The sequence below is a fragment of the Brassica oleracea genome, chromosome C6 (genome assembly GCF_000695525.1).
Source record: "Brassica oleracea var. oleracea cultivar TO1000 chromosome C6, BOL, whole genome shotgun sequence".
Taxonomy (NCBI): Eukaryota; Viridiplantae; Streptophyta; class Magnoliopsida; order Brassicales; family Brassicaceae; genus Brassica; species Brassica oleracea.
Window position 1 is genome coordinate 541797 of NC_027753.1, and position 12546 is coordinate 554342.

At 35.7% G+C, this 12546-nt stretch overlaps 3 protein-coding genes across 3 annotated transcripts; all 3 read right to left on the reverse strand.

The window, feature by feature from the left end:
• Positions 1 to 1168: 1168 nt before the first annotated feature.
• LOC106300459 (chlorophyllide a oxygenase, chloroplastic-like) lies at positions 1169 to 3830 on the reverse strand. The gene is made up of 9 exons (XM_013736602.1): positions 3640 to 3830; positions 3304 to 3543; positions 3125 to 3229; positions 2794 to 3051; positions 2554 to 2701; positions 2291 to 2475; positions 2089 to 2201; positions 1703 to 1997; positions 1169 to 1632 (listed from the first exon to the last, which is right to left on the reverse strand). Exons 1-9 carry the CDS (start codon positions 3724 to 3726, stop codon positions 1468 to 1470), a joined length of 1596 nt encoding a protein of 531 aa, XP_013592056.1. The 5' UTR covers positions 3727 to 3830; the 3' UTR covers positions 1169 to 1467.
• A 2589-nt stretch (positions 3831 to 6419) lies between these two features.
• On the reverse strand, positions 6420 to 7082 carry LOC106297140 (chlorophyllide a oxygenase, chloroplastic-like). Its single transcript, XM_013733423.1, has 2 exons — positions 6891 to 7082; positions 6420 to 6794 (listed from the first exon to the last, which is right to left on the reverse strand). Exons 1-2 carry the CDS (start codon positions 6975 to 6977, stop codon positions 6420 to 6422), a joined length of 462 nt encoding a protein of 153 aa, XP_013588877.1. The 5' UTR covers positions 6978 to 7082.
• A 2181-nt stretch (positions 7083 to 9263) lies between these two features.
• LOC106297141 lies at positions 9264 to 9797 on the reverse strand. Its single transcript, XM_013733424.1, has one exon. It carries the CDS (start codon positions 9795 to 9797, stop codon positions 9264 to 9266), a length of 534 nt encoding a protein of 177 aa, XP_013588878.1.
• Positions 9798 to 12546: the final 2749 nt, after the last annotated feature.

Here is a 12546-nt window from a genome sequence, read left to right on the forward strand (position 1 = left end):
AAAACACATAGAAGTGGACTGCCACAAGGTGAGACAGGCAGTGGAACAGCAAGTGATTCTTCCATGCTACACAAGAAGTGAAGATCAACTAGCTGACATATTCACCAAGGCAGCTGGCAGCAAGGTTTGTGAGTTCATTCATCCTAAGCTTGGACTCATAGACCTCTCTTGTCACTGATCCTCTTGCCACGAAGTGTTTTACTCTTTTTCCTTTGCTTGGTTTTTATCCCAAGTGGTTTTTTCAAGTAAAGGTTTTAATGAGGGAATGCTTCATGGTTTCCAAGCTTGACCAAGTCCCTATGGTCAAGCTTGAGGGGGAGTGTTGACATGAAGAGAATAAAGATCAAGAGTAAAGACATGAAGAACCTGATTGATCATGGACAGGAAATCATGGACAGAAAAACTAAAGCAAGGAAAGGTGTGAGACTGATTAAAATATCTTGCCTGAAGTCTTGGACGAATTTAAACAAGTGGAGGCAACTGGATAGAGCTGTTGGAGTGTGAAAACAAGCCAAAGTCACATGATATACTAAGGAAGGAAGAGAGAAGAGAGTTGTCACTATCCGAAAGTGACTTCCTCAGATCTGATATTCATTAGTTTATTCATCTTCATTTGTTTATTCATTCTCATTGTCTTATTCTCTTTGCTAGATCTATTTATGTAACTATTGTATACACTAAATCAATCTAAAGAAAAATGTTCCTCAAATATTTTTATCTCTTTCTTTTGAATTTCCCCATATATTTCTCTTAGTTCTTCACCAAAATCTCTCAAATAATTCTCATAAACTCTCATTAATTCTCTTAAATTTACAGAGAATGTTTTTTTTTTTAGGTGGGACTGATAAGGGTGAAAGTGAAACTGTTTGGTCGATGGTCTATGTGGATAATTCTGAACGGTTAATGTTTTCTACTTCAGTCCAATGAAAATGCTTCGAAGTATTGAAATCCAAAATGTATTGGAGCTAACCATAAATCATTTGAGAATGGTAGCATCGATTATGGCATCTGCATAACTGTAGATCAGGTAGATGATAGTAATTTAACGATGCAAGTCACCAGATTATAGTGACAGGAACAAGGGGAATGGTTAAGTTTGTCTTGTTGGATTCATCGAGCCTCTACATTTCTTTGCAGTTTTCTGATGTCTGATATTCAATTACTCAAATATTGAATCAACTGTACACAGGAAAAAAATGAATAACAAGTTACGACTTTCGTGTACAAATATATATATATATATATATATATATATATATATATATATCCTTATTGATTTACAATGGATATTTGTTATTCTTTCATCGTCTCCAAAGATGAATCCACCAAACTCCATAATCGTTTACTCAGCCATGCAGAGAGAACGAACCCCAACACTTTCTTGCAAGGTCGCTCGCTGGTGAATGTTAGCTGCTAAAAATTTCCTTTCCACGTCACTCGAGCATTAGATTTCTTCTTCAACAAGAATTAGCCTGAGAAAGGTAATTTATCATCACCACGATCTACAGCGTTCCTCCATAGTCTATACCGAACTCCGAGCTTGTCATAAGCAACAGGTAAGTTCCATATATTTGCACCATTCAACATCCTTTCTTGCTGTCCCAAAACCAACCGTAGATCTTCATTTAAGACCTGCAAAAAACAGATAAAAAAAACATCAAGATGATCGATATTCATTCATTTATTTCTTTACTTTTTTTACCTGTTCAGCGAAATGTCTCCAGAGATGTTCCATGAATGGTAGATTCTTCAATATTGGAGCAAAGTCTAGTGACATTCGGTATAGAAGTCTTGTCTTGTTTCTCGAAGAAGGTAAACAAACATGGAGTTGATGAAGATGTGTTGCACACTGCTCGGTGCTCTTTCCCTCTAGCTTCCCTGGTTTTGAGATTCCTATTGTCGATAACACGATACAAGGTGGTTTAAATTCCATATCGATTGGATACGGATCCCAGTATCCTTGAAGACCTGAAGATGGTGTTAAGAACTTTACCAAGCTGCAAGAAAAGAGAGAAAAGGCTTTAAAAAAAAAAACAGGGAGTCATTGTCAATACTGAAACAGCGTAATGAGATTTTAGAAAACAAAACCTTGGGACACTCCAGCCTTTTGCAAAAGTAGATGTGTGAGTGAATGGAGCATGCGCAAGATCCAAGAGATTATCTAGTAGCAACCCGTGTTCCACCGGTAGGTCCATTACAAGCTGAGATTATGTTAGAGAACAAAAATGAGATTTTAAATGACAGGAATCTACAACTGCTCAAAAAACTACTTGGAATCTACAAGATTTACCTCGGCATGGATTACAAACCCTGATGGAGGCTGTAAAGAAGGAAGTGTGGGTGAAGGTGGCTCATCACCGGGCCAAACCCAGACCATGCCGTCTTGTTCAAGACAAGGTATCGATTTTATCTTCACATTCAGTAGCTTTGTAGATGGCATCTTCGTACACTTTCCATCAGTTGAGTATTCCCATCCTACAAGATCACACTCGAAAAGATGCTCTAAATAAAATGGTTTAAAAATCAACAAAACACAGAGAATGAGTTACTAACCGTGGTAAGGACACTGGATACGACCATTGTTCACCGAGCCAAGATCAAGAGGACACGCTCTATGTGCACATGTGTTCCGTACACATCCTGGTTTCCCATCTTCCCCTCTGAAGATAACCCATGGTTGCTCAAAGCAGTCAATTGGTACCTTAAGGAGACGCAATATCATTTTTATTATATATATATATATATATTTTGGAATGACAGGGAAAAGACAAGAAAAAACATTTTATACCATACCATCGTGTCATGCTTAAGATCTGCAGTGAAAGCAACGGGATACCAAAAGTTCTTCAAGTGTGGACTATAAGGCTGAACGGGACCAGAAACATTCAAGCTTTTCCCACCAACCCTGTCTGAGTCCTGGACTGAGGTTGAATAGGAAGGTCTGTCTGATTCTGTCGCAACTCTAACTGGTAACAACCTATCATTAACCAATTCTTCCATGTGAGCTAACTTTTCTAGAGCAGTTGAAACCCTCGCTTCTGATATATGAACCTGTTTTAGATTTTGACTAAGAGTTAGAACAAGTGAGCACCAATATAAAAAAAAAAACGCAATTCTTAAGAACCTGTTGGTGTGCTTTCGCTAGTTCTTCCTGCAATCCAGCAAGTTCTTTCTTCACAGTACCAATAGACTTGTACTCACGAGCTAGAGGATTCAGTACATCAACGACCTGAGAGATACAATCAGTTAACTAATATGCTGAGAGGTCAATGTAGATGATAGATACTGTGGTGAGAAACAAACCTTGTCGTGAAGGAGCATGATGGTAAGAAGATCTTGACGAGCACGCCAATCCAGATATTGGATATCGAGCCTAGCAACTTCAAGCGCTTGGTTTACATCCATGAACTTGCCTTTGCCTTTATAAGGAGGAGGAGGAGTTTTTGATCTAGGATCCTCCACATCAAACAAATGCCCCCATTGATTCTTTTTCTCAACTAACCCACTATCTTCCCCAAACACAGCAAAAACCCTGAACTCTCCCTGAGAAACAAACAATAATCATTCAAAAATGAAACCTTTTCTAATGCCACAACAAAAACCCAAGATCTCAAAAACAGATGTCAAGTAAAGTTACACCTTCTTTCTGGTGACTTGAGATGATCTAGTTTTACAGAAGGATATGGGTAGAGATAAAGCAGAAGACGTAAACACGGCGGCGTTCATGGCGTCGTCACCGGAAGGAACGAAAGAGATAATAGACAAAGAGATTAGAGAGACAAAAGGGATTTTACTTTTTTATTAATTCGAATTTTTTGTTGATAAGAGAAGCGAGTTCTTCGCGATCTAAGCAAACCTCCGAAAAGATGACACGTGTACAAACATTGCCAATGAAGATGTACATGTGGCGGTACTATCATCCACATGATGATGAAGATGGATTTGCCAGCTCGGATTCTCCGAGATATCTTTGGCTATCTTTTGTTTTTCGAATTCTTACTGTTTTTTGTCATTTTCCTTCTTTGGTTTTCCATCACTAGTTTCTTTTGGCGAAAAACATTTGTTTTTAGAACATCTCCGATCCCTAGCTATTTTCACTTCTATATGCTATAATAGAGGAAAAAATAGCATTTATCTATTATAGAGTCATACTTTTTTATTTTTAAAATAGTCTTTTAACTTTCAAATTTTTTATAGTTGTAACTAAAATAATTATATTTATAGAAAAATACAGCTTTTGTAGGAATATAATAACATTTTTTTATTTACATAATAGTCTTTTAACAAAACTTTAGTTTAAAAAAATTCATAAGTTTATGAAAATATTTTAAAAATTAAAAATAAATAGGGTTAGTTATCAACTTTTATAAACAAAATGTATCTTTTGTAAAATTAAAATAGAATCTTTTGAAAATATTCCTTTATAGAGGTAAAAATAGAGAAATACATTGGAAAGAAACTCATCTCTATTTTAGAGGTAAAAATAGGGGAATACATTGGAGATGGTCTTACAAAACTGGGACAAAGCTTCTTTTTTTTTTTTGCATCGAAAGCTCCATATAGCACCAACCAAGTCTAGACCTCAGAGTTAACAAAAACAAAAGCCACGAGACGGAGCACCTTTCGCAAGGCGATTGATATCACTTAAATTAGCCTAAGTAGTGATTTATACTCTCTCAAATAAGAAGTCGAATTGTAGTACTTAGGGATCGAATTCACAGGGAGCTAGGGAACCTAATAGATCAAATTTGATTTGTTAAGTAAGAAGTTTTTAAGATTTAAAATGTAAATTTGCAGTTTTGGTTGAGCAAGTAATTGCTCGATTAATTGGTTCAGGTTTTGGTGCTTAAAAGGAAATAGCTAGACTTAGGGTTTCTATTCAGGAAACTTGGAATTATAATCCTACAGATGCCTAATGAGTTGCATGCATGATAATGTAAAGCTCAACTGTCAATTCAACAAGTCCATCAGCTATCGCATGTTTGAACTCGTCTATTAACTATATCTAATGACCCAAACAGATGTGTTCGATCAATAGCAGTGTCTATCGATGATCCTATAGGGATTTCGGTCGATACATCTTTCGCTCCGTCAATCGATTATCCAATATGAATATCGATCGACGCGCTTCTAGTTAAGCTTTATACGCGGGTTGAATGAATGCTTACAAAGCTCACTAGATCAGCTCTCGCCTTACTCTTAGCAAGAAACTTAGCTCAGTTAGAATGTTTTCAGGATGAAAATGAAGCTCTCGCTTTTATCTATCAATTCTAGGGCAAGTTCTAGGTAGTTAATCTAGAAACATGCATTAATGAACAATCCTAATGACAATTACCACAACTTAGCAATCTATAGTTGGGGATAATCCTTCATAATCTATTTAAACCCTAAATCTAACAGTGGAACTACTTAGACATGGTCAAGCAATTCATGAAAGCAATTAGGTTAGAAAACTTCATAGAATAGTAAAATAGATATTAATGGAGTTCCAATCACAAATTATAACTTTGGATCTTCTCTCCAACTATCACAATCCTAAAACCTTTAGCTGAAAGTAATAAATATAAAAACACAGAAAAGCACACTTTGCCTCTGACATGGTGGAAAAGTTTATATAGTTAGGTTAAAACTCGTCAAGAGTAATCTTGTAAATTGGTGAAGACTTGGGCTTCAAGTTGGCTGTGACCAAACAGGCTTTCAGCGTGCTTCGTTGTCGATCGATGTTCAAGTGTGAACATCGATCGATATTCCTCCTCCAATATCGACTGATGGTCGAGCTCGATGGTCATCTCGGGTGCTTGCTCCAAATATATCCAAAATGCTCCAAAATCATCACTTATCTCTAAATCACTTCCTGATCTTATAAATATAAAAATAGACTCTATAATATAATAATAGATAGTAAAAACACCTATAAACTATAGACGAAAATGGGTCAAATCCATGGTCTATCAGCGATCAGCTCGGAGGTTCTTTAAACGTGAGACAAAAGAAATGGAGCATAACAAAAACTTAGAACGAAGAGTAAGGAATTCATCAAACTCAGCCATAAGACTTGGCCATTCTTCTTCTTCCTCAATGAGCCTAACTAGTTGCAGGCAATCTAATTCAAAGGCCATCGATTCGTGACCGAGAATTAGCGAGGATTTCATGGCCCACAGCAGAGTACCGAACTCTGCGTGTAGGGGAGACAGCGCTCGGTTACTAGCAAATGAACCGAAGGTTGTAGTCCCATCCTCATTCTCTATCACGAGTCTGCCACCATAACGAGCATCATCTCCTTTCCATGACGCGTCAAAACGGTCTCTGTGGCGGTCTATACAGTAGCTCCGGCGTAGAAGTGTTGGCGTTCTCCTATGTTACTTCCGGGGTGATTTGCGCCAGTCGCCAACTCTCCGCCTCTGACGTCGCTGATTGTATCACTTCCATCGGCGAGATCTCCTTGTTATCAAAGACCTTTGCATTACGCGCCTTCCACAGGAACCAGATGATCGATGGGGTGTAATATGCTGAGAGGTCAATGTAGATGATAGATACTGTGGTGAGAAACAAACCTTGTCGTGAAGGAGCATGATGGTAAGAAGATCTTGACGAGCACGCCAATCCAGATATTGGATATCGAGCCTAGCAACTTCAAGCGCTTGGTTTACATCCATGAACTTGCCTTTGCCTTTATAAGGAGGAGGAGGAGTTTTTGATCTAGGATCCTCCACATCAAACAAATGCCCCCATTGATTCTTTTTCTCAACTAACCCACTATCTTCCCCAAACACAGCAAAAACCCTGAACTCTCCCTGAGAAACAAACAATAATCATTCAAAAATGAAACCTTTTCTAATGCCACAACAAAAACCCAAGATCTCAAAAACAGATGTCAAGTAAAGTTACACCTTCTTTCTGGTGACTTGAGATGATCTAGTTTTACAGAAGGATATGGGTAGAGATAAAGCAGAAGACGTAAACACGGCGGCGTTCATGGCGTCGTCACCGGAAGGAACGAAAGAGATAATAGACAAAGAGATTAGAGAGACAAAAGGGATTTTACTTTTTTATTAATTCGAATTTTTTGTTGATAAGAGAAGCGAGTTCTTCGCGATCTAAGCAAACCTCCGAAAAGATGACACGTGTACAAACATTGCCAATGAAGATGTACATGTGGCGGTACTATCATCCACATGATGATGAAGATGGATTTGCCAGCTCGGATTCTCCGAGATATCTTTGGCTATCTTTTGTTTTTCGAATTCTTACTGTTTTTTGTCATTTTCCTTCTTTGGTTTTCCATCACTAGTTTCTTTTGGCGAAAAACATTTGTTTTTAGAACATCTCCGATCCCTAGCTATTTTCACTTCTATATGCTATAATAGAGGAAAAAATAGCATTTATCTATTATAGAGTCATACTTTTTTATTTTTAAAATAGTCTTTTAACTTTCAAATTTTTTATAGTTGTAACTAAAATAATTATATTTATAGAAAAATACAGCTTTTGTAGGAATATAATAACATTTTTTTATTTACATAATAGTCTTTTAACAAAACTTTAGTTTAAAAAAATTCATAAGTTTATGAAAATATTTTAAAAATTAAAAATAAATAGGGTTAGTTATCAACTTTTATAAACAAAATGTATCTTTTGTAAAATTAAAATAGAATCTTTTGAAAATATTCCTTTATAGAGGTAAAAATAGAGAAATACATTGGAAAGAAACTCATCTCTATTTTAGAGGTAAAAATAGGGGAATACATTGGAGATGGTCTTACAAAACTGGGACAAAGCTTCTTTTTTTTTTTTGCATCGAAAGCTCCATATAGCACCAACCAAGTCTAGACCTCAGAGTTAACAAAAACAAAAGCCACGAGACGGAGCACCTTTCGCAAGGCGATTGATATCACTTAAATTAGCCTAAGTAGTGATTTATACTCTCTCAAATAAGAAGTCGAATTGTAGTACTTAGGGATCGAATTCACAGGGAGCTAGGGAACCTAATAGATCAAATTTGATTTGTTAAGTAAGAAGTTTTTAAGATTTAAAATGTAAATTTGCAGTTTTGGTTGAGCAAGTAATTGCTCGATTAATTGGTTCAGGTTTTGGTGCTTAAAAGGAAATAGCTAGACTTAGGGTTTCTATTCAGGAAACTTGGAATTATAATCCTACAGATGCCTAATGAGTTGCATGCATGATAATGTAAAGCTCAACTGTCAATTCAACAAGTCCATCAGCTATCGCATGTTTGAACTCGTCTATTAACTATATCTAATGACCCAAACAGATGTGTTCGATCAATAGCAGTGTCTATCGATGATCCTATAGGGATTTCGGTCGATACATCTTTCGCTCCGTCAATCGATTATCCAATATGAATATCGATCGACGCGCTTCTAGTTAAGCTTTATACGCGGGTTGAATGAATGCTTACTAAGCTCACTAGATCAGCTCTCGCCTTACTCTTAGCAAGAAACTTAGCTCAGTTAGAATGTTTTCAGGATGAAAATGAAGCTCTCGCTTTTATCTATCAATTCTAGGGCAAGTTCTAGGTAGTTAATCTAGAAACATGCATTAATGAACAATCCTAATGACAATTACCACAACTTAGCAATCTATAGTTGGGGATAATCCTTCATAATCTATTTAAACCCTAAATCTAACAGTGGAACTACTTAGACATGGTCAAGCAATTCATGAAAGCAATTAGGTTAGAAAACTTCATAGAATAGTAAAATAGATATTAATGGAGTTCCAATCACAAATTATAACTTTGGATCTTCTCTCCAACTATCACAATCCTAAAACCTTTAGCTGAAAGTAATAAATATAAAAACACAGAAAAGCACACTTTGCCTCTGACATGGTGGAAAAGTTTATATAGTTAGGTTAAAACTCGTCAAGAGTAATCTTGTAAATTGGTGAAGACTTGGGCTTCAAGTTGGCTGTGACCAAACAGGCTTTCAGCGTGCTTCGTTGTCGATCGATGTTCAAGTGTGAACATCGATCGATATTCCTCCTCCAATATCGACTGATGGTCGAGCTCGATGGTCATCTCGGGTGCTTGCTCCAAATATATCCAAAATGCTCCAAAATCATCACTTATCTCTAAATCACTTCCTGATCTTATAAATATAAAAATAGACTCTATAATATAATAATAGATAGTAAAAACACCTATAAACTATAGACGAAAATGGGTCAAATCCATGGTCTATCAGCGATCAGCTCGGAGGTTCTTTAAACGTGAGACAAAAGAAATGGAGCATAACAAAAACTTAGAACTGAAGAGTAAGGAATTCATCAAACTCAGCCATAAGACTTGGCCATTCTTCTTCTTCCTCAATGAGCCTAACTAGTTGCAGGCAATCTAATTCAAAGGCCATCGATTCGTGACCGAGAATTAGCGAGGATTTCATGGCCCACAGCAGAGTACCGAACTCTGCGTGTAGGGGAGACAGCGATCGGTTACTAGCAAATGAACCGAAAGTTGTAGTCCCATCCTCATTCTCTATCACGAGTCCGCCACCATATCGAGTATCATCTCCTTTCCATAACGCGTCAAACCGACAAAACGGTCTCTGTGGCAGTCTATACAGTAGCTCCGGCAAAGGAGTGTTGGCGTTCTCCTCTGTAACTTCCGAATTGATTTGCGCCAGTCGCCAATTCTCCGCCTCTGACGTCGCTGATTGTATCACTTCCATCGGCGAGATCTCCTTGTTATCAAAGACCTTTGCATTACGCGCCTTCCACAGGAACCAGATGATCGATGGGGTGTGTGTTGAGATGTGTTGAGGTATATGAGAAGGCATTGAGGAGTTAAGGACATGAGAAAGCAAAGGAGTGAAAGGAAAGGGATTGGAGAGTGAGCTAAGGAATGGTACGGACGGGCCATCCGTACACTGACCGTACCAAGGTGAAACTAGGATGGTAACTTCACCGAGTAACTCGTATGAACCGAGGTGAAGTTACACTTGACCAAAAACTTATCCAGACGTTGGAGTGGATAAGGGAGGCGCGGCTTGACAGCTAGGACAGGCTGGCAAAGGCTGGAAAGGAAGAGCATCTTGGACTTGGATCAGGAAGATGCCCAAACGTGTGAGGCCAGTCATTGGCCGGTTCAAACAAAAGCAAAGGCTCTTCCCTTGACTTCACATGCTTGTATACTCTTGTGTTTCGAAAAACCCTAGTGTCTAGGACTATATATAATGTAACCTCATCATTAATAAAGATTCTAAACAATCTCTCTCTTTAGTCATTTCATTATGATTCTCCATTAGTCTCTAAGTAGTCTCTTAATCTCATATTCTCCTTCTCTAATCCTGTCTAAACTCAGATTATCCTTTATATTCTTAAAGATCATAGTGTGAGCCAGGCTTTCCTTGGTTCCATTACGATTATGGATCCGATTTAGAATGCAGTCAAAGTTGATGTATATGGAGGGGCACAGGAATTCACCCGGATGTAGAGGTAGATGCGCTAAAGCCCAGGTCTGTGTGGCCATCGGACACTCAAACAGCATATGGTTCACAGTTTCCTCGTCATGTCCGCATCTTGGACAGGTCCGAACTGGATGGCAATGACGGTCGGCTAGACGGCGAGTTCGTTGAGTAATCTTTTCTCCCATTTGGTACTTGGTTCAAACTTTAGACTATGGCATTTCAAAAAATTTATTTACGAGGATGATAAACAAAAAAAATTGAAGAAAATGAGAAAAATATATTCAAAATTGTTGTAGTAAAAAAAATACAACCATCAAAATTATAAATAGATTTAGGATCGGGTTTGTAAACACACACACAAAAATAAATAGTATTTTCAGAAAAAATTAAGAGGTTGATTCAAGTGAAAAATGTAAGAACTGAAAGGAAAAAAAAATAGAACATAAGCAGTTTTAGCATTGATAACTTTGTAGTCTACTATATTATTTTTTTTTAGTAAAAATATAAAAATATTATTACCAAACTTTTAAATTTTTGACAGAATTACAGAGAATAACGAGAAATAAATAAATAAAAAATAAATTTAAACACAAACTCTATCTAGCCAAGATAAAGGTTCAGCTGAGGTAGGCACAAAAGGAAGAGCCTTGTTAAACCGAGAGCTGGAATCTGAGCTTTACTACGGTACAGTTTTTTTTAATATAGTCTACTATATTATAATGTAAATTTATTACGGTGGAGTTTTTTTTTTAATATCTATTGCCCAGGAATTTATTTTGGATCAATTTATCTAATCTATGAATAGTAAACCAGATTTATTTTTATATTTAATGTAATTATCTTTCGTGATTTTAACCAAAACCAATTTACATCAACACGTTTGAGAATCAATACCATTAAACATGAGACATTTTGACTTCTCCTTTATTTTCTTATAATATTACAAGTGTGTTTACTACTGTTCTAAAACGTGGGTACCTTAACCGACCGGGCATTCAACGGAGGTTCTGGCGGCGATTTCGGCTAAATCGTAGACCAATTAATCATCTAAACACCCAATTAATCGCATAAAATCGGACAAAACCCGATTTAAATCAGAAAATATTGGATTGATTGAGAAAAGCTTGGTCTATAAAACAGGCCCAATTGGCTGAAGCCGACTATAGGTCATGCTGCACTTTCTGAAATCCCCAAAAAATATTATTTGTGAAACATTACAACTTCTTTTTGTAGCCACATGTTATCATTATGATGATTCTTATAATTACTAGAGAAATAGGTTGGTACATCTAATTATATAATAAGCTTTTTATTAAACTAACCATAAATTCATTATTAATATCATTTATTATTTCCTTAAATAAAGATTACGGAATTGTCTAATGTGGGTAAAGTATATATAACAATTAATAATTTTGAATAATAAAGATCTGATAAAAAAATGTATCTTCTATCAAATTTGTTTAATTTAAAACTATTAAAATAATTTTTTAAAAAACACAATAACCATATTATAAAAATTTAAATTTTTCTGTATATTTTATATTTTGAATTTTAAAAAATGACTATAAATTACTAAAACTGTTAAAAGTCTCACATTCAAATTTTGCGGTCCATGGTTTAAAATTTTTGTTATGACAAAATACAAATGATTACAAAATCATATAAGCAAAAGTTTAATTTATTTAATCATTAAGATTTAAAATATATATGTATATATATCATCCCCTATATATTATTTGTGAAACATTACAACTTCTTTTTGTAGCCACATGTCATCACTAGGATGATTTTTTATAATTACTAGAGAAATAGGTTGGTACATCTAATTATATAATAAGCTTTTTATTAAAATAAACATAAATTCATTATTAATGTCATTTATTATTTCCTTAAATAAAGATTACAGAATTGCCTAATGTGGGTAAAGTATATATGACAATTAATAATTTTGAATAATAAAGATCTGATAAAAAAATGTATCTTCTATCAAATTTGTTTAATTTAAAACTATTAAAATAATTTTTAAAAAAACACAATAACCATATTATAAAAATTTAGATTTTTCTGTATATTTTATATTTTGAATTTTAAAAAATGACTATAAATTACTAAAACT